The sequence below is a fragment of the Panthera tigris genome, chromosome A1 (genome assembly GCF_018350195.1).
Source record: "Panthera tigris isolate Pti1 chromosome A1, P.tigris_Pti1_mat1.1, whole genome shotgun sequence".
In the NCBI taxonomy this organism is placed as follows: Eukaryota; Metazoa; Chordata; class Mammalia; order Carnivora; family Felidae; genus Panthera; species Panthera tigris.
Genome location: NC_056660.1, coordinates 15,043,001 through 15,069,819, shown reverse-complemented (window position 1 = coordinate 15,069,819; position 26,819 = coordinate 15,043,001). Strand labels below are relative to the sequence as shown.

General features: G+C 41.3%; 2 protein-coding genes across 6 annotated transcripts in view; one reads left to right on the top strand and one right to left on the bottom strand.

Moving 5' to 3' along the window:
* Positions 1-5,414: 5,414 nt before the first annotated feature.
* CCNA1 (cyclin A1) lies at positions 5,415-15,140 on the bottom strand. Of its 4 annotated transcripts, none has more exons than XM_042957041.1 (9): positions 15,121-15,140; positions 13,613-13,801; positions 10,254-10,500; positions 9,943-10,067; positions 9,317-9,540; positions 8,043-8,247; positions 6,942-7,055; positions 5,968-6,101; positions 5,415-5,679 (listed from the first exon to the last, which is right to left on the bottom strand). In XM_042957041.1, the coding sequence occupies exons 2-9, from the start codon at positions 13,775-13,777 to the stop codon at positions 5,628-5,630; spliced, it is 1,266 nt and encodes a 421-aa protein (XP_042812975.1). In that variant the 5' UTR covers positions 13,778-13,801; positions 15,121-15,140; the 3' UTR covers positions 5,415-5,627. The 4 variants fall into 4 exon arrangements, with proteins under 4 accessions (XP_042812975.1, XP_015400029.1, XP_042813041.1 ...); XM_015544543.2 differs by lacking the exon at positions 15,121-15,140 and adding an exon at positions 15,035-15,114; XM_042957107.1 differs by lacking the exon at positions 15,121-15,140 and adding an exon at positions 14,638-14,889.
* Positions 15,138-26,819, top strand: part of SPART (spartin) — an 89,370-nt gene continuing 77,688 nt past the window's right edge. For both annotated transcript variants that reach the window (XM_042956706.1, XM_015544542.2), the window contains exon 1: positions 15,138-15,571. The gene's annotated coding sequence lies outside the window, so the exon portion shown is untranslated. The remainder of the gene's footprint in view (positions 15,572-26,819) is intronic.

The following is a 26,819-nucleotide window of genomic DNA, read 5'->3' as shown; positions in this document are numbered from 1 at the left end:
ATTCTAAACAGATATGTCAATCTTCCGACTTCCCTGGCTCTTGCTTTTAATGCTTGAGGAGGAAGGATAGGGTAAAGGCTGAAAAGAGATGCTATCCCATTATTGTAAAGGCCTAAATCCATATACCCCTCTCTGTGGCCCTTGATCATCCTAAGATAGTGCCATTCTCAATGCAGTTCATGACCAGCCTTCATATTTCCTGCCCAAGTACCATCAAGTTTAAGACACATAAAAAAGTGAATTCTTGTTGGCATTTACTTTTTGAAGCGTTACAAATTTACCACAGAACTGGGAAGAGTCTAAGATAATTGAATTTGATGTTTCCCAAGAGGTGACATAGCACCCAGAATTTTAAGTGACTCACGTTCAGTAATTATATATTGAGATGCATATTAGAAAATACGTAACTGGTGTATCACATCCATTATTAAGAAATGTTACTGTTCAGAAGTGGTTGGTTTAAAAGGTCAGTCATTTTAAAGGCCATATTCAGATTGGAGAGAAATAGTAAAAATGGATAAGTCACTCAAAATCAACAAAGACTCATCCAATCAAACTCTGAGTTCATGATGGGATTAACATCAGGACCCTAAGTAAAATGCCCACAGGCAAGGACTGATTGTTTATCCACACTGAATGCCCTTCTCCCAGAGCTTACAGCTCAATTACAGTTCCCAGGCCTTTGCAGTAAGAATAGGTATGTTTTCTCCATGTTTCTATTCCCTCACCTGCTGAAAACAAGAATTCAGTGGGCGACTCCAGGGTAAGGATGGTCATGTGAAAACAAAGGCCCCCTTTTTCCTAATACACACTGGAGAGTGACATGAGAGAGAAACCCGTCATGTGATGAGCCACACAGGTTTGGGGTGGTAGTACCACCAGCATCACTCAGTTAATAGCCAAGTTGGAATTAGGACCCTGGTCTCCTAAGGGTCTTTGTGAAGGATAAATTCCTGGGTGAAAAGAGAAGGGCAGTACTGGCCTTTCACTGCATTTGTCTGCATCTTAGTTTCAATTCTTATAAAAGAATGAGCTGCTGTTAATCACCAGAAGAGCAGAAAGCACATTTTTAGATGAGAAAAGTTTGAAACAAGTTGTCTGAAGACTGACATACCCAACACCACAGATTGGTTGTAGTTCTCTCTCATTGTTAATTAAACTGAGGAGAGAAACCCCTTCCCAGTAGGTTAAGCTTAGTCTGATAAGCGGAAGCCAGCCCCATTCCCTCCATCTGGCATCTGTTCCAGACATTTCACTCACTGCTTATCTCCGGTTCAGTGTGGGACTGGCATAGCAGAGCAGGGACCCTGATAGCACTTTCCTTTTATTTTTGAGTCTGTAACTGCAGCATCAGCTGCTTGGAGAAACAAGGGGGTACAGAAGATACGCACAGCTCCTGCAGCTGGTGGTTCCAGAATCCAGGCTTCCACTGTGGGATTTGAATGTGATAACAAACATGTCCCGACCCACTGCCTCCATGAACTGAGTCAGGGCTTTATCAGAGTGAGTTCAGCTGTGTTCTGTTTGATGTACTATATATGCAGTGTCCATGCAGTTAAAAGGAATTCCACAGGGCCTTGGGCATGTATATAACAACTGCAGATTCCCTGCTGAGATTGTGGCTTTTGGTATCCTCTTTCTCCCTTTGCCTACCAACCAGTGGGGGGAAAAGTTGGTTGTCTTTGAATGTGATAGTCCATGCACTGGACATAAAAGATGGGAGGTTGGCATGGATGTTACATGGAGGATGCCTCTACAGGTAACTCTTGATGATGCAGGGAAAAAGTAATCAACGTGAAGATCAACCGTTGGGGAGGGTGGGAGGACATATAGGATGAAAAGTTAATAGGATTATGAATCAGTTGAGAATATATATGTATTTGTAGCGTGTGGCTGAAACTAAATAGTAACCAGCCAACATTCCACTGTGTTCACTGCAGTGTGTAAACAGCCACACCAGTCATCTGCTTGATCAAGTTTAAAGGAGCAAATAAATTGATGCAAATAATAATATCTTGATTGATGTAAGCAGGAAACCTGGTCAGTGAAGGAGAGGAGTGAAGGGGAGGAGACAACTAAGGAGAAGCAAACATGTATAGCCTGGGTGAACACCTACCCCACAAGGTGACAAGGACCATGGGCCCAGTCACTCAACTACCTGCCCCAGTAAGCTTCATCCTCATGACAGACATTCAATCCACAGATCCTGGTCTGACTTGTTTTAACTTCTCTGTGTTACCTATGATCTCCTTCCCATAGCCCCTTTCCCCCATGCCTTTCCCCGTGTGCCTCTTCGCATCATTACACTAGTTAATTGAGCATTGGCCATTCAGTTTTTTAAGAATACCATCAAGTCCACAATCACTAATAAAAGTCATTTATTATTTCTAAGGGAAAGTCTTCCCTGAAGTAAAACTTTAACGGCGGACCATAGGTTTTGCATGCTGGGCCTTGCAGGAGGCTAAATGGAGTCACAGCCATGAGCCCCAAGGAGTATGTCCCATCCCCTCAATCTGGACACAGGAAACAGAAAGCCTGAGAGTACCTAGGCAAGGGAACTCTCAGCCAAAGAGTGTGGACTTCAATTTCAAGGTTTTAGTGCTACATCAGGTCTAGATGTCTTAACGCTCTTGTGGGGAAAGCTTACTGGAATGACAGAGCGGCTTGGGTATATTCAATTTCTTTCTTTGGCTCCTGATAATGGGTGGGCAAATGTGGTTTCCATTATCCTTTCTCATGGCCCACTTCAACAAGGGCCCCTCAATTTGTGGGAAAGGCCTGAAGCCACAGGCCAAAGAGACCACAGAGACGGGTGTGATACTCCCACATCCACAGCCCTGTCCCAACCAATTGCCTTCACTGGCTGGCAAGTAGCGGGTGGCGTGGGGCAGGGCAGGGAAAAAGATGCGGGAAAATCAAGAGAACAGAAAAACCATGGTATATTCATTTAACCTTCCACAATAGTATATAAATAACTAGGATTCTCCAGATAGTCTCCAAATACAGAGAAGCCTAAAACACATATCACTGAAGGATATGCAAGATAGTCAACAATCATTAAATTTTAAAAGGAAACGTTATTGTTTATGCACACATTCTTATGAAGTATAAAAACCCTGTGTGACCAACACCAAATTCAGGGAAGAAAAAAGAATGGGATGAAAGGAGGGCCACTGAATGAAGGCTGCTATTCTTTCTCCGGCTGGCTGGGAGGGCCACAGGCGACAGTTGTATTCTAGTTTTAAATAAAGTATTTCAGGGACACAAAAAAGTAATAAGACTAGCAAGTCAAAACTGAGAACCAGTTCTTTGCAACTGGCGGGTGTGTGTTGGGGGCTGGGAATGAGTGTGTGCAAATCGCTGGCAGCAAAGAACATAAGAATTACGGGTTCAGACCTCTATGTCCCTTAGTATGGTTTTGTGACCCAAAGTCAGGGTTAAATTTTGGACCCAGGTTAGCAACAAAATCCTCCTTTGCAAAATAATTCATAAGGAAGGACTATTTCTCAGGTCTCTGCCAGGTGAAGCAAAACATTCCAGAACAAGAATATCGCTAGCAAAAGAAAATGTTATTTTGTCAGGATTCCACATGGCCGCAGTTCGAGACAGGCAGGTTTCACAGGGAGTTGGTTGGCCCGTGTAAACTGGCAGAGGATGAGAGGAAGCTTCCCTGGCCAGGTCCCTCAAATCTTTTAAGGCCCGAAAGGGACAAACACAGCACTTCTACCACGAAAGTCTTAGCCTGAATTAGCCTCCCCCACTGCCTCCTCAGGAGAGGGCAATATTATGGCTCACCTAATAGTGCATGTCTGTTACACTGCCAAGTCCACAGGGTAGTTGGAAGGTAAGCACATCTATGCAGTGAACAGAAAGGTACCCAGTCATAAGTCAGGACGTGACATGACAGAGGCGCCCCTGTGGCTCAGTCAGTTGAGTGTCTGACTTAGGCTCAGGTCACCATCTCACGGTTCATGAGTTCGAGCCCCGCGTGGGGCTCTGTGCTGACAGCTGAGACTGGAGCCTGCTTCCGATTCTGTGTCTCCCTCTATCTCTGCTGCTCCCCTGCTTACATTCTGTCTCTCTCTCAAAAATAAATAAAGATTAAAAAAAACTTGTTTTAAAGGAAAAGAACGTGACATTACAAATTGCGGATTATAGAACATAAAAACAGAAAACTCGGTAGTGATATAGGTCCTGTATCCCCTTGGTGAAACTCATGGAAAATAATTTACAGAATACTTAGGGAAGTGTTGATTTCTTCAGTGGAACCAGAAATGGAGACACCTTGAGAATGTTTATCTGCAGAGGGAAAAAAAGGCAATGCTAAAACCTTTTTAGAGTTTGTGGGTACTTAAAACAAAAAAGTCTTCACAAAATTTGAAAATACGGCTGTATTTCTATACTAATAATTTCATTAGAGCTTGAAACTTAGTATTTGGAGTTAATTTCATCTACTACCATTTTACCAAAACTTATCTGGGTCTAATCTTTTCTATGTAAAGGGATCTAGAAAACACAAGTTTCCTGTCCTTCTTGCCTCCACAGAACCATGGGGACTGAGCCCGGGGACAGGTCTAGAGACAGGGCACACAGCACAGAAAGTTCATGTGTGCCCGCGGCCTCCTGGTTTGACATTTACAAAAGTTACATTCAGTCCCCAGTAAGTACCACCCTGCATCGGGTCAAGTGTACTCTTGATTTTCCTTCCAATCTTTAAAACAAAGTTGCAACAAATGGATGTTTTGGCAGTTTTCCTCACCTTGCATACTATGTGAGTGCTGCTGCAAGGGGCCATAGAGGACTGTGTATGAATTGTAGGATAATCGGAGCTATGGCAGAGCTTAGCACGGACATCTCCCCAGGGACAACTATGAGGGGTCAGCTTCATTGTTCTGAAGTCCCACCCTGTGGTGAAATTTGCTTTTTCCATCTCTCTGAGCATCTTCTAAGGCTGAAATATATGCTTGATGGGTGACTAAATCAAAACTACACACTGACATAACCTACAAAATGAGTGTCATGTCCCTGGAGTAGAATTAAACGTAAATCACCCTTCAGAGGTACCTTGACCACACTCAGTCCTCAACTCACTGTCTTTACTCCATAGGGTCCAGGAGGGAAGCTGGAATAGATAGTGCCTGTTTATGCCCCTGAGCTTGGGGTTCCTTCCTTTTCCCATTTATGGAGAGCTATGTGAAAAGTCAAGAGACAGGAAGGAAAAACCCTCGGGGTAGCCATTTACCAAACATGAAAATCTCTGAATTCCTCAGAACACTTAATCCTAATAGCAGGCCAGATTTATGAAACCAGCTTAGGAGAACCCTTGAAATAGAGAGGACATTTAGAATGCTCCCCACTAAAACTCCAGGCAAGTACATCAGCCATCCTAATTAGTAAATAAGTCTAACTCATGATCATAAGGCAAGTTCTTTGTTTATTCTTTAAAGAATGTTAGATGACAGTACAAGCTACCAAAGTCTAAGAGAACCTAAATACATTTACATTTTTAAAAATACGTCATCTATATTGTAGCAACACTAGTTGATCCAACCTGCAGAAACCTATAAAAGTTAAGACGAATTCTGTTGATCTGGAGATTAAGTTCTGAAAGTGCTTCAGTAGGAAACTTATTGCAGAGGGAGAACTGCGGGTGGTTCCATGAGAGACACATGCATGTACCTGAAATGAGACCCAAAGGATTTCAGTGTTGTAAAATCTTGGGCCACAGAAAACTTTCAACAGTAATTGAACAGAAGTAGTTTCAACAGAAAGGAAGAAAGCTGTCCGACTGTATGTACTACAAGCTGACAAATTATACATCTGGACCTCTCTCAACTGATTTCCCCTGATTTAACATGCAAGCCTAGTACTAGAGATCCGACTTGTTCTATTTTTAATTCTGACATTCCTATAACCTATTAAAGCTTTAAATCAGTAAGCCCAGATAAGAAAATCCCAGAAACTTACTTTGAAGCCTTATACTTCTCCCTAATTGCTTGCTGAGGTCGATGGGGTATATCGAGGCATGCTTTATGTAGCTCACTCAGGCAAGGCACAATTTCATTTAATGAATAGCCTGTAAATGCAGCCAGGGTTTCTGGCTAATCAAGACAAAAGAAAAAACTGCATCATATAACTTCATAAGATTATCAGAAAGCTGAAGATAAAACTGTGAAATAAAGGAAATTGATCACTTAGGAAGTATCCACATTCATCTCAAAAGAAACTGTAATCCTCCTTCAGTGACTTTAGAAAAAAAATATTAGGAAGAACAGTCAGAGTTCTCAATTTGCTCATATTACATTATTTATAATGCTCGGTTTGGGACAAGTTACTTTGACCTATTCCCTCATGAGCAGGATTTTTACTGGTCCCTAAGGAGTCTCTACTTACCAGACACCATATTTACATAGAATATGAAAGATTCTTAGTGAAAAGTAGGATAGTAAATAAGTATTCTAGAAAGTAAAAGTAGACACGCCACTTCTTTCAGCACAAAAGGAAGCCTTCAGAAGCAAATCAAGGGATCCATTTTCAATCTTGCCTCTTCTTGGACCGAGAGGCAATACTAACTGCCCTGTTTCCTTGAAAACTTGCTGCGACCTTCTGACCATCCTAAGTGGATCCAGGTTGTTTTACACAGAGGGGAAAAGTCAACAACTTTTGCTCACCTTGAATGAGGGGGGCATTGGGGTTTCCAGGCCTGCTTCTTTTCAATAAGCATGCCAACACCATCTCCTTGACTCCCTGCAATCTCTACTCCAAGTCACTGAGTCAAAGTCATAAAGGCTGACCTGTAAGACTCAGTGGCATATTGGAATCTGCTGGCAAGACAACCAGTTCCTTATTAAACCAACTCTCCCTCACTCTAAGCCTTGGGAGTTACTGAACAGATTTTTACATAGGCCTTGAATCTCATCTAGAAAGAAGCAGAATCTTACCCAGAAGTGCCTGTTCACAGTATAGTTTGCCAGGCAATATGCTGCCGCAGCTATCAATGAAGGAAGATATTTCAAGAATGGGTCAGCTTCAAGTAGACTCAGTTCTGCTACATACTAAGCACAAGAGAGAAAATCCCAGTGGAATTAGAAATGTGACTAAGGTTACACGTAAACCTAGAAATGTCAAGGGAAAAAAAATTGTCTTATCTTTGTTCATCCTGTATCTAATGATGAGCAGACAAAAACAGGTGCTCAAAATTATTCACTTTATTAATTATTCAAGTTAATAATTGCTATGTCTGTCCATAACCGGAATAACATTTATGTTGTAGTAAATGTCAGTATACAAGTATTTGGTCCACTTGCACGTTATATATGATAGATTAACTTATACTAGTACTACAGACTTATGCTAGTCAGGTAAAGTAGCACTGTTCTGGCCACTAGTGTGGAAGAGTCTTTGGCCAATGGCAAAAACACAACCATATTGAAGCTATTAATTTGTCAGGCAAATGCATTCAGTTCAGAGGCTAGAACAGTACCTCTGAGAACTTGTTAGATTAGAAGAAACATACTGTGAAACTTACACGTACCCATATTACTTTTTGCATAGCATATACATACCGGATATACGGATATACTAGCTCATAGTATCGTGGTTAGAAAGCAAGTTTTCTAAATCAGTACTTCAGTGCCTTCAACTCAAGTACTATAACCTCAGATGACCAAATAATGCTTCATCACTTAATACGTCAGGATAAGATTAGAGCCAAATAAAAACCGCATTTACTTTGTTCCCATTCTGTAAACCTAAGAAGAGGTATTGCTCGCGTGTGGTCTGTATCCGACAAGGGAACAGCTTCCAAACTTGTATTTCTTTAAGAGTTGGGTGATTAGACAATCCATGCCTACCAAACGTGATCAACCATAATGTCTTGGAACCACAAATCATGGTCCTAAGATTAGCTCTCTTGCATTCCTAAGGAGTTTTTCTGTGCCCAAGACAAAGAACTAAAAGGGAAGGAAGAACTGAAGGATGATCAGGAAAGACTACTTTTTACTCTCCTTGGCTCCCAAGTTCCTGGAAGTCACGTGGCCTACCTTGGCCAAATTTTCAGTCCTGACGCACACTCCTTGTCTCCTTAAGTACTGGAGGAGAAACTGGTTAGTGGTTGGCACAGTCAGATCAAAAGCTAGGACTTTCAGGAGCAGGTGTTCCATCCTTAATAGTTGTCGTTTTGTGTAAGTGTCATCAGTTATATAGACAAACTCGTCTACTTCAGGTGGATATATTTCTTCATATTTCCTGTGAAAGGTAGAGAGTTTTTGGAAGTAAAGCTTGGAACCTGCGTTCTCACAACCATGCCTTTTGTGCGGCCCTCACAGACTTCTTTACTTTTTATCTGCATACCCACTTAAGTATCACTAAATGGTACTGGCCTGGAAAATATTAGGAGCTTGGTGCCAGAACCAGAACATGAGTATTAATGTTGTACTTATCGCTAGGAATAGTAACAGAAACAATTTCCAACTGAGGATTTTAGGTTTTGGCCTCTGATAGGCTGAAAGATTCCGAATGACAGACACACAGATAAATTCGTCTTAATTCTAGAGACCTCACTCATCTTGTGGGAAAGAATGTTATATTGAACACAATAGTTGAACAAAAATTCCTTAGAACTTAGGTCTTTAAAAGATCATGTTCAGAATTCCCTAATGAATTAGCAAGTGAGGCTATGTATCCAAGAATAAAATAATGATATAATTTCATTATTACCAACTTTTGTTTTTGTTTCTGCTTTCTGTAGGGGAATTTTGGCAAGTTTCTAGGCATATTAACTAGAATATCTGAGACAAAAAGATAGAAGAAACTACCATCCACCACAGGTCACTTAATTAAAGGCAGCTCAGCCACAAGCCAGCTCTTTTTTGTACACAATGAGCTATTATTATGAATGACTGATAGTAACAGGAACAAGCTGAAACTGTAACCAAATAAACTGTGCTATTACCATTTGCTAGATCCTGAAGATGGCTTTTCTATAACCAAAATCTTTTATATAACCAAAATATTTTTGTATTAGAATGCAGTCAAAAGACCACCCTGCAAAAGTTAAATTGGATCTTGAATCTGAGCTGATGGCTGCCTCAGTCATGATACTGACCTTGTTGCTATAAATCTTAAATACCTGATTTGAAGAGTGAAAGTGTGTTAAGATTCAGTTTGTCAGTAAATACTGCAAAAATGATGATACTTTATCAAGGAGGTATGAGTAAGCTTTAGTTATAAAGCACTGCATTTCCTCAATAAAAGGGAAACAGAATCAAGCGTTTTGACAGGCTGCATTCCTACATCAAGCTGAAAGAACACTTACGAAGCCAGAAGAATAGCTGCCGTTCCCACAAGCTGCAGTTTCCCTCTCAGAACAGACATGCACGAAAGAAACCTGTCCAGGAAGTTGACGGCCAGGTAGAGAGTCTCTGCTCGAAGCTTATACTCTTCGCCGACCTCAACCAGCCAGTCCACCAGAATTGTTCGCATGCCTTCTGTGATGTCTGGTTGCTTCCTCATGTAGTGTGCTTTGGGCCTGTGTCTTATCTGTGTGGAAAAAGAGTTTTGACACTTAAATCGTTGCCCTATCATAAAGATCACTCCACAGCACAGTTGCTATTTCAAAAAAGAATCTCGTGAGCAAAGGTTAAGAAGACACTGATCAAGAGCCAAAGAAATCTTTAGATAACAAATAACTTAAAGGAGGGGTGGAAATAGCAATATGGCTTATTACTAAGAGTGAAATACTTAATGTACAACCCCTCTGAATCATGGGGAAATAGTCCAGGTAATTGCTACTCGCCTCACAACTGTTATTTTTCATAGATCTTCCTATGTTTAGATGTCATAAGAATGCTCTTCACTAATGGTTATGGCCAAGAGTTTATAACTATCTTATTATTAAATGTTTTGGGTGCTGGAAATTGAAATAGAATTTGGAAAACTCACTTCAGCTTCTCTAAGGTACTGATGAATTTCTTCAGCATATTCAGTCACATTTATCACATCTGTACCAAAATCTGGTGCATCTTCAGACTGGGAATGGAGAGATGAATCTACCAGCATAGGGGAAACTGTGGGGGTTCAACATTATCAGGTAAGACATTGAATTTAAAAATTCATTCCAACCACTAACCCTCCACAGGCAGTTGTGAAAATAAGTCATTACATCATGGATTTCTCCTGCTAGTTACATGCTATTGAATGCTATAGGCAATTATGAACACGGGGTACCATCGGCCTTAGGTGAGTCAGATTACCTGTGCTAAAATCCAGCAGGAAGTGAAGGTCTGACTGGAGTGTGCTGGTGTCTACCTCATACACATCCTCAAATGCCATCCCCTCTCTCCCTGTGCAGCTGTCTCCGTCCCCCTGCTCAGGCTCATCCATGTAGATATCAAATCCTTGCTTGGCTGGCACCTGGCCCCCGCAGTCAGCGAGCACTTTCTTTCCAGCTGGAAGGAAGACATTTTCTGATCCAGAAAAACACCTGATTGTTGTAATCCCCTAGAAGAGAGTTAAGTTTTTTGTCAGAGGTCACCCCAAAGATTGTATAGGTGATGTAAGCCTGTGTGACTCGAACCAGGAGGCTGGGAAGATGAAAAGAGGCTTAAATTGAAATATCTAGGTCTGAAATTTAATTTCAGAAAATGAAGCTTCCAAAGTATGACTTCTCCCTTATCTTTGTCTACATCTGACATTTGGGAAAAGAGCTACCTGTAATTTGTCATCTTCCTCACGTATTTATCAAAGGGGACTCAAGATTATAGAAAAAAGGGAAAGCACAGCTTTCCTCCAAAATGAAATAGGTATTACAAGGGGAGAAGGGGATTGTTAATTGCCTTTCATACTTGTAGCCTTATGGGATTTCGTAAGTACCAGCAAAGCTCTCACACACAGTCACTGAGTTCCTGTAGTCTTCCTCCTTAAATAGCTTTTAGTCAGTAAGCTCCTCTAAAGTTCCCATTTTATACCCTGTTATTTAGAAACATGATCATTTTAGAAACTCATACTACTAACTTCTCTTACAAAGCCATAGAATCTTTTGTATGACATAATGTAATGTAATTACCTTGGGGAAATCTATCTCTCAATCCCTTTTCTTTATCCCTGTAGCATCGCAGTGTACAAACCCTCCATGAACAAGCACGTTATCGTGAGTCATGCAGGAAGGCCTGAATGCTGCTGAACCAGGGTAGGTGGGCAAGGTTTATGAATCTGAGTTATATTTAGGAAAATGTTAGATCTAGCTACTGTATTAACATTTTATTGTTTATAATTAATCTTGGTGTTTCCTTTAGAGGCTACTTTCAAGTTAGTATGTGTTTTCCATAACTTTCCCTTGTATCTAGCAAATTAAATATCTGGCTTACTTCTAGTAAGAAAAAAAACTCCTTAAGATAGTACTAGAAAAGAAATAATGGAATATAAAGGACCAAAATCATAAGTTACTAGAACCATGATTCCAAGTTACTACCAAGTTTGACTTTTGCTCAAAGATATATGTATGTGGGATGAGACATATATTCATTAAATAAATATTTATTGATCATCTACTATGTACCAGACACTGTTCTAGGTGCCCAGAATTTAGCAGTGAACAAAATGTTCAAGAAGGTTTGCCCTCATGGAGTTCATATTCTAGCTCAGAGGATAGGGAAAGATAAGACAAGACCTATTTCACTGGATAGTGTTAAGTGCTTTGGAGGAGAAGAACACAGCAAAAAGAGAGTCCTTGCCATTTTTAAACAGTGTGATCATGGAAGGTCCTAATGAAGAGGACAGAGTTGAGCAACGATATGAATGAGGTAAGGGAGTAAGTCACAGAAATAGAGGGGGGAAGTGCATTCTGAGCAGAGGGAACAGCATGGGTAAATGCCCGGATGTTCAAGTATGTCTTAGAGACACAGCAAAGAGCAGACAAAGAGCAAAGAGCAAAGAGCAGCGAAGGGCAGGGTGAGAAAGAGAGTAGTGTAGGTCACAAAGTCAGAAAGAAAAGAGAAGCCAGATCAGGTAGGCCTTACCACAGACCATTTAAGACTGTCTGCTACTCAGAGGTGGGAAGCCACTGCAGAAGCCACTGGGCAGAGGAGTGGTATCATCTGATTTGTTTTAATACGATCACCCTGGCTGTGTATATGTACAGAGAACAAGTAAGATGAGTAAGATGACCAGTTATGAAAGTTGTAAATTCTCAGTGAGACACAAGAGGGATCTGAACCAGTGTTAACAGCAGTAAAGATTAAGAGGTAAAGGGATTCCAGACATTTTAAAAACGAGCCAATATTATTTTCCCAGAAAATCTGATGTGAGGTGGGAGAAAAAGAGTCAAAGATGACAAACGTTTTGGGGCTGAATAATAGGAAGGATGGATATTCCATTTACTGAGATGAGGAAGACTTTTGGAACAGTTATTTGGGGCTAGGGTTAGTGTTTGGTTTTGCACAAATTTGAGATGTCTGTTACATGGTCCAAGAGAAGATGTCAGGTAGGCTGCTAAATACGTGAGCCTATAATATAGCTGAGAGATCCAGACCAGAAATAAAAGTATACGTCATCAACAGATAGATGGTACTTAATGCTAACAGGCTTGAGAGATTGCTTAGGGAGTACATTGCAGATTCAGATCAAATACCAAGCCCTGAGTATTCTTTCAGAGACTGGATAAAGAAGAAACAGGATATTGAGGCTGAACAGCCAATGACCTACGTAGACAACAAGGAGAGAGTGGTGTTCCCCAGGCGGAGTGAGAAGAAATTACCTCAAGAAATAAAGAAAAATCAACTATGTCAAATGTTGCCCGATCAGTCAAGTAAGGACAGGACTAAGAACTGAGTCAAAAGAGAACAAGTGAACCTGATATCCTAATCCTCCTCCTGTTGGAGTTTATAGTCTAGCAGGATAGACAAACTCAAGAATTATTGCTATAAAATGGGTAGTCACTACAAAGAGCTGTGAAGTTGAAAGGTTAAGATGGAAAAAAATTACAGTATATTTGTATGCTTGAGTTTAACCGAGTAGACAAGACTGAGGAGAGAAAGATGAGTTGCTGGAATGACATCCTAGAAGAAGCAAGAGGGTATAAGGTATACTGCACATGTTGGGGGAGTGGGGGGGAGTTCACCTTGCATAAGATCAGGGACACATAAGTCATACAGTGGGATGTAGATGGCAGAGCACACTTTTTGAAGTAATTTCGCCTAGCCTTATCCCATCCGGATTCTAACACCATCTCCAATGAACACAGCAAAGATTTTTCAGGATTGCCTCAGGCATGACCTATGTCAGTACTGGAGGAACCCCAGTTCCATAATTTATTTTGGTGCATCAATATTTCCTCTTAGCCCAGTGCTTAAATGGCTTTACATATACTTAAAAGATTCAAACAGTTCCTAGAGCTATTTCCTTGATATTAGAAAAATAATAAAATAATTCACTATTTCTGGTTGGAAAGGGGACCAAAGTGATCTTTAACAAAATCAATGTCCCTATCGTCCAGATTCCAGGGCTGGAATACTCATGGGTATTTGTTGGTAAAACTGCAAGAAAAACCCACCTCCCACCATGATGTAATAGCCCTTCTCAACAACCAGCTTCCACAGCAGTTCTCAGTCATTACCTGGCCACAGGACCTCCTGTACTGTCCATTCTCAGTTAGCACCCCTAGCACTGTTCTTTGTGGGGGATCCTGGCCAAGCTGGGCTCTGGTTACCATCTGACAGCCATCAGGACCTCGAGACAGTGGAACTAGGGCTACTCCGCTTTTGGAGCCGCTGCAGTGCATACCCTCGGTCTCCACCGGGTGCAGCTAGAGAAGGAGAAACAGACAAGCCAACGGTTAGTAACCTATTCCACCTTGGGCTCCAAAGCATGCAGTGAATATCTAGGAGGGAGAGCACTCAGATAAATGATTTTCCCTACAATTATTAGGGCTGAAAAGAAAAGCGTGAGCCACGATGCAAGTGATCAAAGCTGCTTTGAACCAAAACAGTAATTTGAATCTCTCAAGGCTTTCTTCCAAGACCTGGTGTGACGGCTGGAGGGAGAGATTAATCCTGACAAACCTCCGAGCCAGGATACTAAACGCCACGTTAATCGGGAGTCTGAAACCACAAGCTCGAATCTTCGAGTCTTTCCCGACTGCTATGCTTATCTTATCCCGCACCACCCCCCACCTCCCTGCAAACAAAAGACCCAGGATACATCACTGCGGGAAAGTACGTCCCCTTCCCAAATGACAAGCAGGGTTCTCCTCCGCGGCCCTCCTTCCACCAGATAGAAGGCCCCAAAACCTGCTTGGAACCCACAGAGGGCCTTGCTCTTCTCAGCTCTATATCTTTATATAAATCTCGAACAATTAGCAAGTGCACACGAGGATTGGGAATGAGGGGCCGCCGGAGGGGGCGGGGCGGGGGCGGGGCGGGGGCGGGAGGGACAGAGGTGTTAATAGATTCCAGCGGGGGCGCTGGCCTCCCAGCGGCGGCGGCCGGGGCGCTCAGTGCTAATTACTTTCACCCCCCCCCTCCCCCGCGTCTGTTGAATCGGCCAATCAGCGGCGCTCCCGGGCCCCGCGGGGGCCGCTTCCATGCCAACCGCAGCGGGCGTGCGCGCTGTGGGGCCGCATCGCCATGACGACCTCCTCACCTGACACGCTTCGGGCGGACGCGCCGCGACCCCTGGGCGTTCAGAGCCGGGCGGGGCCAACGGGCGGTGGTCCCCAGCTGCCCCAGCACCGCCCTGCCCGGGCGTGCTAGGGCGGGCGGTCGCGGTCGGCACACGCGCCCCTTCGGGCCAGCGCCCCCGGCCTGGGAGGGAGGAAGGCGGCCCACCCCGCGATGGCCAGGGCTTTGGAAGGGACTGTTTCCGTGAACCCGTTCTTCCAACAGCCGCTAACTCCTCCCGCTAACGTCTTTTCCCCGGCCCGCTCCTGAGAACCTTGGCTCGGGAGAGCGACGCGGGGCCCTCGGGGCTGCGCAGGCTGCGGCGCCCTGACCGCGCCCGCCCGAGGGCGCGGCTCGCTCCCAGTCCCCGGCTCACACACCTACACTTCCTCCCAGAGAGAGGCCGGGAAGCATCGGGCTGGCCCCAGGTTTCTGCTGGGGCCTCCAGTCCATGGTGGCGGCTTGCCTTCGGTCATTTTGGATCCTTGTGCACCAGAGGCCGCACCTGGCCGGCTCGGTTCCGGTGCATGAGACCCGGCAGGGCGAGAGAGATTGGGGTTTTAGGTTCGCAAGTGGTGTTCGCAGTCCCCTTTAGAGGTGTTCCCAGTCGGGTTCCGGCAGGCACTGCGTGAAGCGGGTCTAGGAACAGGGAGCTAGCGGCCCAGGAAGAGGAAGGAACACAGGTGGCAGCACTGGAGCCTGGGACGTTGAGAGAGCCTCGGAAGTGGGGGCTAGGCAGGTGGACTGGGCACGTGGGAAGAGAAATCCCTGAACTGGAAGCCCATGGCCAGGTAGCGAGAAAGCAGAGGACCTTACATGGGGAGAAGGGGGCCTGGCCACGCAGGAAGGGAGGAGAGGGTTCTTGAACCCGGGGAGCTCTGGCACCCAGCAGAGGTGACTGGCGACTGGCAAAACAGGTAAAATAACCTTAAACTTTATTATTATTTTATAAAAATGCGTGTACACCCGAACACATATTGCATAGTGTTACTGCTTTCGTCTTGTTTTGTTTTTATTTTAAACACGCGTCCCAAATTTCTAAAGCAGACCCCCAAAGGCCATTTAAATGACCACTTTACGAAATGGTTAGTTACGGCTTCCTCCTTATTTTGAATGGAAATGATGGTTAATCTTACCAAAAAAAAAAAAAATTTTTTTTAAGTGGTTTTCATTAGCGAGCTGGGTATGCATTATTTTAATAGGAAAATTGAAGTATTCTACCGAAAGTGCCTACGAAAGCATTTTATCCAGTCAGCTGTGGAGGAAGTTGGGAAACATCTTGGAAATCAGTGCAAAAGGAGCACGGAAACTGCCCTTGCTTAGTATGAAACTAGTTTTAATCACGTTTATCACCCACTCTCCATTGGGAGGTCGCAATCCCCTCGAACCCTGGAATTCCTATGTCTTTGGAAATGAAGGCAAAGCAGGATCCCTGGTAACCTCTTGATTGTGGCAATGGATGAGTCAGATGCAAGCAGAGACCAAATGGTCCACTTTGCAAGGTGCCTCTACCTGGTGGAGGAAAAGAGCCTTTCTGCCCTCTTGGGGACACTGTCATGACTTCTGGGGACACTGAAGGCCTCATACGATGAATTCTGTCTGGGAGGGAGTAGTTGGTGGCAAGTCTTGCCTAGAACGATGGTTGCTTTGGTAGATTCAAGAGCTCCCTGCGCTCATGTGACCTGACCTTAGGTATGCCCCTTCTGGTTTCTTAGACAGAATTGACCGAAAAACCTCACTCCTTGCCTTTCTTCCTAAACAAAGGAGCCAGTGCAGTGTTTGTTCTGGCAGCCTGTGGTTTTGATCCTCTCTTCTGATTGGAGCTTGAGCAGGGAAAGGGTAGTGCTAGGCTCTTTCAGAGGCAGCTCTTTGAAGTTGGGTATACCCGTGACCTTAATCTAGTCGGGACAAGAAGACAGGCTACTAAGGTGTCTAGTGTCTCTTAGCTGTCCTGGGTCTGAAAACTGCCGTTAGACAAGAAAATAACTTGTAACAAGGTGGAATCCTCGAATTATTTTCATAATCCTTTCCCCCTACCTTTTCTCATGTGAGTAGTTGCAGCCTAATTCTGCCTTAATACATATGAAATATTATTATCATTACATCTTACCATCCTCTCTTTCCACTTTGATAAACTTGGCAAAGGGAAGTGACACGTGGCTTATGATTTTATTGTGATGCCTTAGAATTACATATTAAATCACGGTAGTCTTCTGGTCAGATCTTAAATTGGGGAATAATTTAGATGAACTGATATTTATATATATTTTTTATGTGTAGGCATATAAATCCAAACATTTGTATAACTTGTGCGATATTATCGCTTTCTTGACCTAAATCTTCAGTAAGTATTTGAACAAGTAATGATTTATGGCATAAAAAACAAACAGCTGATAAATAAGAGCACAATTTTCATTAAAAATTTAAACCAACAACTTGGCCTTGTAATTTAGACAAATAGGAGCAGAGAGAATAGAACAGACTTTCTCACAAATTATATGGTTTTTGTGAGCTGCGTAGTTACAATTTTGCTGTTATAGCAAAATCAGAATTAGAACTCAAAGTTAAGTCAATTTTAAATGTCTGCATGTTTTACATGAACTATATATTTGTTAATATATTGAGAAGTGAACCGTACATTTAACTGTAAATACATCTTTAATGTCTAAAAGACTTGGGGAAACTTACATACTGATACCACACTTTTCTTAGCTTAAAAATTAGCTGGTCAGCATTTCTGCCTGGTATTCAGTACTCAGCTAGTTTTGACATGGGATTAATTTCCATAATAAGGATGACAGCTGAATTCTTCACTAGGAATTTTGAAAACCCAACAGTCCTTTTAAAATCAATTCCTCTCCCCTCCAAATTACAATCTTTTCTGTTTGTCAGCAATTACCTTGCATTTCAGAAGCTGTTATTACTTCTATTACATTTGCTCATGGTAGCTAGTAATTAACCTCCTGTTCAAACATTTCAGTTTTCATTAATTTGTATGAAATCAAGTTGATTTTCTGCATAGGGCTGAAAAATATATGAAAAAGTAGAAGAGCCTTTTTTTTTTTTTTTTTTTAAGGACAGATGTCCTTTCAGGGACATATGTTGCTTATTCATAGACCTACCTTTGCCATGATACATTTAATTTCACAATATAGCTATAATAGTGAGGTGAGGGACAGATGTTGGGGCTGGTGGGCAATTTGTGACCTTTTAGCCCACATCATTCCGGGGAAGATGACCAAAGGGTCAAGGAAGCCCAGTTTGAGAAGTAGTCCAAAATGTATAACCTTAGGAAGCAGGCATCCTTGGAAGGTGCAAAGTGGAGCCCTTCATACATAACAGGTGAGGTGAATTTTCCTTAAAATTTGTGAAGTTGCTTTCTCTGAGGGAAAATAGTTTGGATACACGAGACTAGCCAAAGTCTACTATTCATTCACTCCTTTTACAAATATTTTTGAGCATCCATTTTATACCAGGCAATAACTAGGTATGGAACAGCAATTAAAAATGATTCCTGCCCTCAAAGAGCTTTTTGTTCCAGGCAGAAAGATGGTAAACAGGTAGTTATGGTGAAGCATAATTAGTGTTTATTTCACCGTGGAGGACATAGATATATAAACAGGGAGCGTTTGGAGCTTAGAGAAAAGGAATAAAACATGCTGTAGAGATTTGGAAGCAGCATCCAGATCTGACAATAAAGATGATTAAAGTAAAAAAAAAAAAAAAAAATGGCAGGGCAGATGGTATAGTCTACATATATCCTAGAAAGGGGGAGCCCAAAGAACAAGAATTTTCAGCTGTGTTTATCCAGTACCTTCCAAAGGAGAGCAATAAACTGTGATGTCCAAAAATAGCCCATAAGTATGTCTCTACTGGCTCTGGGACAGACTCCACAGCAACTATCTCATGAAGAAATCAACCTCCCAAGAACTTGGATAAGAGGAAGAAGGTTCTAGTGACTTTAGTTACCAAGACCCAGTCCCTAATAATGTGCTCAACTAGAGGTACACAATTAAAATCAGATACCTCTGGCTGCAGAGTTGAGTTCTCAGGGAGTAGCCTCTCCAAGATTCTACACCAAGGGAAAAATAAGTTTCAATGGGATGATGGAGCCATTGTAGTTTAAATAATTTTTTAAAGTTTTGAGTTGCCAGATCTTTGCTGAAAATCTCTTATTAGAGGAAGTCAAGAATTTGGATTTTACACAATCTTTCATAGGTCTAAAATTCATTTCACAACTCATGTTAATATGAAGTCATTGCATCCTTAAAATTAACTGTCATTTACTGGTTATATCCTTTCCATTAATAGTCCTATTTGTACCAGTTTTTCTTTGCAAATCAATTATTGTACCATCAATTTTGTGACACAGTAGATTCCATAAAATAGTTTTCCTGTGTTTCACATTTGTCTCTAATTATCTCAGTCCCTAATCTGAAAGTGTTATAGAATTTCCATGTCAGCTGCCTGTGTCTTATTGTCTAAATACTGTATCTGAGGACAGGCTCATTCTGTGTTAATGTCAGCAGCCATTAATATTATCTGCCTATTAATATTTTTGTTCATTCAATCCTGTTGTCAGTAAATCACAGAATATTTGTAAAATTTGTTTTGCCTCAGTCCTTTTATCGCTCATCTATAGTAGTATCAACCGTAGTCACAGCAAATGACGTTAGTTCCCATTCTAAACTTAGATTCTTCGCAGCGCACCTGGGTGGCTCAGTTGGTTGAGCTTCCAGCTCTTGGTTTCAGATCATGAACCTTACAGTTCATGAGTTCAATCCCTGCGTTGGGCTCTGTGCTGACCCTGTGGAGCCTGCTTGGAATTCTCTCTCTCCCTCTCTCTCTCTCTCTGTCCCTCCCCTGCTCATGTATGCAGGTGTGTGTGCACTCTCTCTCTCAAAATAAGTAAAAACTTAAAAAAATTATAAACTTAGATTGTTAGAAAAACAAAATTTTCCATGCTAAAGACAAAAAAAAAAAAAAATCCAAACTTTGCCGTAGAACTATTATACCATTTTGATTACAATCAGAACTATTTAGCCTAAAGAATTTATATAGTCCTCACTTGTGAAAATTCTATCTGGATAGAAGACATCTCAAATTCATATAACTTTTCCTATAGCAACAATGAGTCATAAAGTTGTCTGCATGTATGTATATGTGTTCTGTTTTAGGCATTTGATATATTTTCTGACCAAATGAGGCAGCTTAGTTATTTGTTCATATTGCCAAAATTGTTTTATTATCATTGATGAACCTTTTCTCTAGTCCACAGTCAAAACCACTGTATCCATCTGAAGTGCATTGTGTTCTATATATGAAGAGCCTTAGCTAAACAAACCCTAGGATTATAAAAGCCCCTTGTCACTGCTGTCCTTCCATCTATCTGACCCTTATGTTGCAGAGTAACATCACCTAGACATCTCTGTCTAACCTCCCATCTCTGATTCCTCTTTCCCCCTGGAGTTCCCTTGCTTTCTTCCTCTTTTGGGTGGTGGCCCAAGCCACTGAAGATTTCATAGTTGGAGAGACTTTCCCATCCACCCCTCTCCCTTCCACATGCAAACCTCTCAAATGGAGCTCATTGTGTGCTATTGCCACCGTGTGGTCATATCTTTTCCCTTGATGAATTCCCAAATCCCTGAGCCTACAGATAATGTAAGTGTACAAGAGGAGAAACACATTCATTGCTTTAAATTGCTTTCACAAGGCTGTATGGGTTTTTTTTTCTCTTAATTTTAGTAAATTCAGAATTTGGCACTCATTGAAAAATATGCTTAGACCTGGCAAGCTAGAAGAATACTTGGAGGTCGTGTCATTAAACCCTGACCTATATAGGTGAGGACACATGGGTTCAGACTTCTCTTTTCTCAATAAAAAAAGAAGTCATTATTAAAGAGAGAAATTAACAGCAACATGCAGAAGGTTGAAACTAGACCACTTTCTCACACCATTCACAAAAATAAACTGAAAATGGATAAAGGACCTGAATGTGAGACAGGAAACCATCAAAACCCTAGAGGAGAAAGCAGGAAAAGACCTCTCTGACCTCAGCCATAGCAATCTCTTACTCAACACATCCCCAAAGGCAAGGGAATTAAAAGTGAATTACTGGGACCTTATGAAGATAAAAGGCTTCTGCACAGCAAAGGAAACAACCAACAAAACTAAAAGGCAACCAACGGAATGGGAAAAGATATTTGCAAATGACATATCGGACAAAGGGCTAGTATCCAAAATCTATAAAGAGCTCACCAAACTCCACACCCGAAAAACAAATAACCCAGTGAAGAAATGGGCAGAAAACATGAATAGACACTTCTCTAAAGAAGACATCCAGATGGCCAACAGGCACATGAAAAGATGTTCAACGTCGCTCCTTATCAGGGAAATACAAATCAAAACCACACTCAGATATCACCTCACGCCAGTCAGGGTGGCCAAAATGAACAAATCAGGAGACTATAGATGCTGGAGAGGATGTGGAGAAACGGGAACCCTCTTGCACTGTTGGTGGGAATGCAAATTGGTGCAGCTGCTTTGGAAAGCAGTGTGGATGTTCCTCAGAAAATTAAAAATAGACCTACCCTATGACCCAGCAATAGGAATTTACCCAAGGGATACAGGAGTACTGATGCATAGGGGCACTTGTACCCCAATGTTTATAGCAGCACTCTCAACAATAGCCAAATTATGGAAAGAGCCTAAATGTCCATCAACTGATGAATGGATCAAGAAATTGTGGTTTATATACACAATGGAATACTACGTGGCAATGAGAAAGAATGAAATATGGCCTTTTGTAGCAACGTGGATGGAACTGGAGAGTGTGATGCTAAGTGAAATAAGCCATACAGAGAAAGACAGATACCATATGGTTTCACTCTTATGTGGATCCTGAGAAACTTAACAGAAACCCATGGGGGAGGGGAAGGAAAAAAAAAAAAAAAGGTTAGAGTGGGAGAGAGCCAAAGCATAAGAGACTCTTAAAGACTGAGAACAAACTGAGGGTTGATGGGGGGTGGGAGGGAGGGGAGGGTGGGTGATGGGTATTGAGGAGGGCACCTTTTGGGATGAGCACTGGGTGTTGTATGGAAACCAATTTGACAATAAAATTCATATATTAAAAAAAAAAAAAGAAATTATGGCACGTTACAGGATCATAGCAACAGTACTGTCCAATAAAACTCTACAATGATAGAAATGTTCTGTATCTGCACTGTCCACTATAGTGATCAGTGGCCAGATGTAGCTGTAGAGCATTTGATATGCCAATGCAACTGAAGAACTGCATTTTTAATTTAATTTACATAGTCACATGTAGCTATTGGTCAAGGCAGGATAAAATATTTAGTGGTTGGGAACAGTCATAGTGCATTAATAGACATCATGGACAGTTTCATTCTACAGTATGCAAATGTAAGTGTTTTCCTTGACTAACTTCCTCCTAAGTTATTCTTATACTTCTTCTATAAATTATTCTTACATTTGATAATTTGGGGTAAAGTGCACCAATAATGATATGAAAGCGTGTATTCATTGTAGGTTCTTTGAGAGACATTGAGTTCATGCAGTTCATAAAGAAGACCCATTTATAAATGAACAAGGAGAGTTTATCCAGAAATTACATGTTCCTTGTCAAAATGAAATGCTTATGCTTTTCCCTGGTCAGACAATTGTCTAGAGATAGAACCAGAACAAACTGAAAGATCAAGTTGGATTCTGTTAATCTGGTGAACTAATCAAATATTCACCATTTAATTTTATAGATGTAAGTACACTTAGATTTGCTGGATGCTGGCCTTGTATAACAGTTAATATAAATTGAAGCTTAAGCTTCATTTTTGTTACTCAAGTTGTATGTTGAATTTTGTGAGCAAATCCATACTCTCCTCCCCTAATTTAAGAATTCACCTTTCTGGGGCACTTCGGTGGCTCATTTGGTTAAGTGGCCAAGTCTTGATTTCCACTCAGGTCACGATCTCACCATTTGTGAGTTGGAGCTCCACTTCGGGCTCCGCACTGACAGTGCAGAGCCTGCTTCAGATTCTCTCTATCCCTCTCTCTCTGCCCATCTCTGGCTTGTACTTTCTCTCTCTCTCTCTCAAAATAAATAAATAAACTTAAAAACAAAATTCACCTGTCAGATTGATCCCAGTGTTTGTGAAATCTTCATCCCTCCACCAATACTTGATCAGCACCCAAGACCTGTCCTTATTGGGATCTATATTTTTGTTTGTTTGTTTCTTCCTGACCGAGGAGACACTTAGAATGCACTTCTGCTTTCCAGAACATATGTAGTTGATGTATGCAGCATTGTGTTCACAGTTCTGCTTCTTGAGGTTATAAACAAATAATTTTTATTATGAGTTTCCTTGATTGAGGGGTTGCTTTTTGATAGATTCCATAGTGATTCCCCTCATATATTAACTTACTTGATAAAGCAAGAACACTATAGTGATTAAGAATTCTAGAGATGTGCTAGGGATACATTAGGAACGTTGTTTTAACATGATAAGTTTTTCGGGTAGAACTTTTCTGGCAGAAATCTTTATAATTACAATGAAGATAGAAGATATATAGCTACAGTTATGAGTTTCTTTGGATTTCAAATCCAAGAGAATTCATTTAGAACAAATTATAAATTTTTACTGAAGATGGCAGAAACAGTTGCTAAAAAGAAGAGAAACAGAGAGTTTGTAATTTAGGCTACAGGGAGAGAAAGGAAGCTGGTAAGCTAAAGAGATCAGTCTAACAGTGTGTTGTTATGCCAATTCTTTGGGGAGATAATCCAGAAACTTATTTACCCAATTAATGAAAACAAGTTCAAATAAACAGTGATGAAGTCATGTGTACTTTATAAATGGGATTTGAAAATGAGAGAATACTGTGAACAATTTCTGAGGTGATGAAAATAATACTTTCTTTGTTTCTGTTTGCTGGCTTTGAATCCACGGGTAGTATGTTATCCCACTAGAGTTGAACCATTTTTTAAATTTTTTTTTTTAACGTTTATTTTATTTTTGAGACAGAGACAGAGCATGAACAGGGGAGGGGCAGAGAGAGAGGGAGACACAGAATCTGAAACAGGCTCCAGGCTCTGAGCTGTCAGCACAGAGCCCGACGTGGGGCTCGAACTCACGGACCGTGAGATCATGACCTGAGCCGAAGTCGGATGCTTAACCGACCGAGCCACCCAGGCGCCCCAGTTGAACCATTTTTAAGTTGTCTTTGTTTTGTAAAAAGCTAGCTTCTGATCCTTTTACTAAAGGAATACAAAAAAAAAAATAGTTTTGTTGGTAAGTCAAGAGGAATAGCCAATATGAAAACTTGTCAAATCCTGATTAAGATTTCTATTGATTTCAAGCAAAGATCAAGGCAATAGGGAGAAACACTCCATGATAATTGAAAACCATAGAGAGAAATAAAGGAGGGAAACTTCTGAAGCCAGGAGGAACAGAGCCGGGCGTGTTCCCCAAATATACGCAACACACAGGGTGCAATGCTCTGCCTTCCTGCTAATGTTAATAAACTTTAATCTGTTCAGGATTAACCAACCATCTGTCAGTTCAACAACAGCAATGCTTTCTGTGCAATGAGTAAAATGGAAATTCCAACACATAAGAGTGAATTAATAATTTGTAGTAATGTATTCTAAGAGTATTTCAGGATAGAACTGATTTAAGCATATTTGTTTAAATTTTAAGTCATTAATCAAAAAGACTTAATCATTTTTTTTCCTATAAACTATATAGGGCCTATTCATTTTTCACTTTGAAACTACACTTTTGGGGAGAGAACCTGAGTTATATACAATCAAAATTGCATACCACTTCTTTTCCTGAACATTGTTATGTTCCTTTTGGGGGAAAATGTATACTGCATGTTATCTTTGGGAAAAATCTTATAATTTAAGAGTTGAAGTCCATTATTTCTGTATATATATTAAATATATATATTAAATAGGAATTATTTTGCTGGGGGGCACCTCATTGACTCAGTCGGTTAAACATCTGCTCTTGATGTTGACTCAGGTCATGATCTCATGGTTAGTGAGTTCGAGCCCCTTACTGGGCTCCATACTGACAGTGTGGAGCCTACTTGGTATTCTCTCTCTTTCCCTCTCTCTCTGCCCCTCCCACACATGTGCACACCCTCTCTCTCCCTCTCTCTCAAAATAAATAAACTTTTAAAAAGGAATTATTTTGCTGATACTACTGGTTTTCAGAAATAAAATAGGCATAAATCCCCCCCCAAAATTCTGATTTCCATGGTGCCTATAAATTAGCCTCAAATCTGGCTTCTACTACTGTCTTTGATTTGTTTAATCTATATGTAGAACTTTTTAAAAGCTTAGTTGAATCTATTCTTATACCTTGCCATGATAAGTTTAGTCGCAATTTATAAATTGATTATTTTGTTGTAGTTGTTAGGAACAAAATAATAGATAGTACCAAGCACTTTGGTTTACATTTTTATATCTGATTTTTAAAAATCAGATATATTTTTTAAACCTGATATTTATTTTTGTTGGGCATCTGTATAAGTAGTTTTTAGAACTTATTTATTTATTTAAAGTAGTCTCTGTACCCAATGTGGGGCTTGAACTCACAAACCTAAGATCGACATGCTATACTGACTGAGCCAGCAAGGCACCCCTTTAGGACACATTTAGAATAAAAGTGAAATAATGATTGCTATTTTCTCTCTAACAACCTGTCAGACCTTTCCTATGGTTCAACTATAAGTAAGCAGAGTTTGGATTCATGGAGAGGCTCTCGGCTGAGAATCAGAACTACATAAAGCTATACAGTTTTATTGTCCCTTCCTTTTTGTGTATTCATTCTGCGGCTTTTCAGCAAACATTTATCAGGCACCTAATATGTGCCAGGAATGATCTTAGGTATTGCGAATGTGACAGTACCCAAGAAAGACATAGATTCCTGTTCTCACAGAATTTTCAATTTACTTCCTGGTTTTTTTTTCCTAATAGTGGCTGTGGATCAATCCTACCAACTTTAAATATTCCATATTACACTCTAGATTTAGAACAGTGACATTTGGGGGCTCCTGGGTGGCTCAGTTGGTTAAGTGTCCAATTCCTGATTTCGGCTCAGGTCATGATCTCACAGTCATGTAGCCTGCTTGGGATTCTTTCTCCCTTTCCTTCTGCTCCTCCCCGTCTTGTGCTCTCTCTCTCAAAATAAATAAATAAACTTAAAAAAAAAAAGTGACATTTTGCTCTTGCACAAGGGCCCAAGCTCATCCCTCTGGAGCACATTTGGTTCCCAAGACCATGAGCATCTTGGTGATGCCTAACGTGACAGGGTATGGCAGTGACTTCACCCTGAATCCACTCCCAGAGGGGGTCACCCACCCAGAAGCCACGTCTACAGGTCTTCTCATCCCTGCCTCAGTCAGTTAAGAAACCATCTCTGGTCTAGATCTAAGGTCTCTCTGGCCAGAATTAGCCAGGGATATTTAGAGACATGATAGAGCTGCCCATTCCCAGTGCTGTAACCAGAATTTTAGGGCAACTCTGTGCTCTGTGAGAACAGGACTCTCTAAGGTTCTATCGGGGGCCCCTCACCTCTCATCACCCTGAGTTCTCTAGCAGCCTCAGGCCGTAGCTTTCTGCTGCCTGCTGCCTGATCTTCCTATAGTGCTTAGAATGCCTTGTGGTAAAACTTAGAATGCTTTTTTGCAGTATCACAAATACATATTTTTTAACTTTATGTGGATGTGATTTTTTCCTTCATCAATCTGAAATTATGCATTTAAAAAATTCATTCAACATTACTGAGCTGCTACTTGGTGCCAGGAGCGGTTACAGGAACAAGGATAGCAGAGTAATATAGAATCGGCAAAGTTCTTCCCATCAAAGACTTTATTTCCTATTGGGGGAAACAAAAACAAAGAGATAAATATATAATGAGAACGAGTGATAAATGCTAGGAAGAAAATCTAAAGCAGGGTAAGAGGTGAAAGAGTCAAAGGAGAACCCACCCTTTACAAGGCAGTCTGGGAAGACTTCTGATCAGGCGACATGTGAACAGAGATCTGAATAAAGAGACAGTAAACCCCATGGCTGTCTGGAAAGAGTTCTGGGCAGAGGAACAGCAGGTACAAAGACCCTCAGAGGGAATTTGGCACGTGTGTTAG

Bases quoted from the DNA above. Each gene is read 5' to 3' on its own strand.
- CCNA1 (XM_042957041.1), bottom strand. From the start codon at position 13,777: ATGCACTGCAGCGGCTCCAAAAGCGGAGTAGCCCTAGTTCCACTGTCT. The intron at 9,541-9,942 runs GTGAGTTTTCCA...TTTTCCACACAG, and splicing joins AGTACCTTAGAGAAGCTGAA to ATAAGACACAGGCCCAAAGC. The intron at 7,056-8,042 runs GTAGGCCACGTG...TCTTGTGCTTAG, and splicing joins GGACTGAAAATTTGGCCAAG to TATGTAGCAGAACTGAGTCT.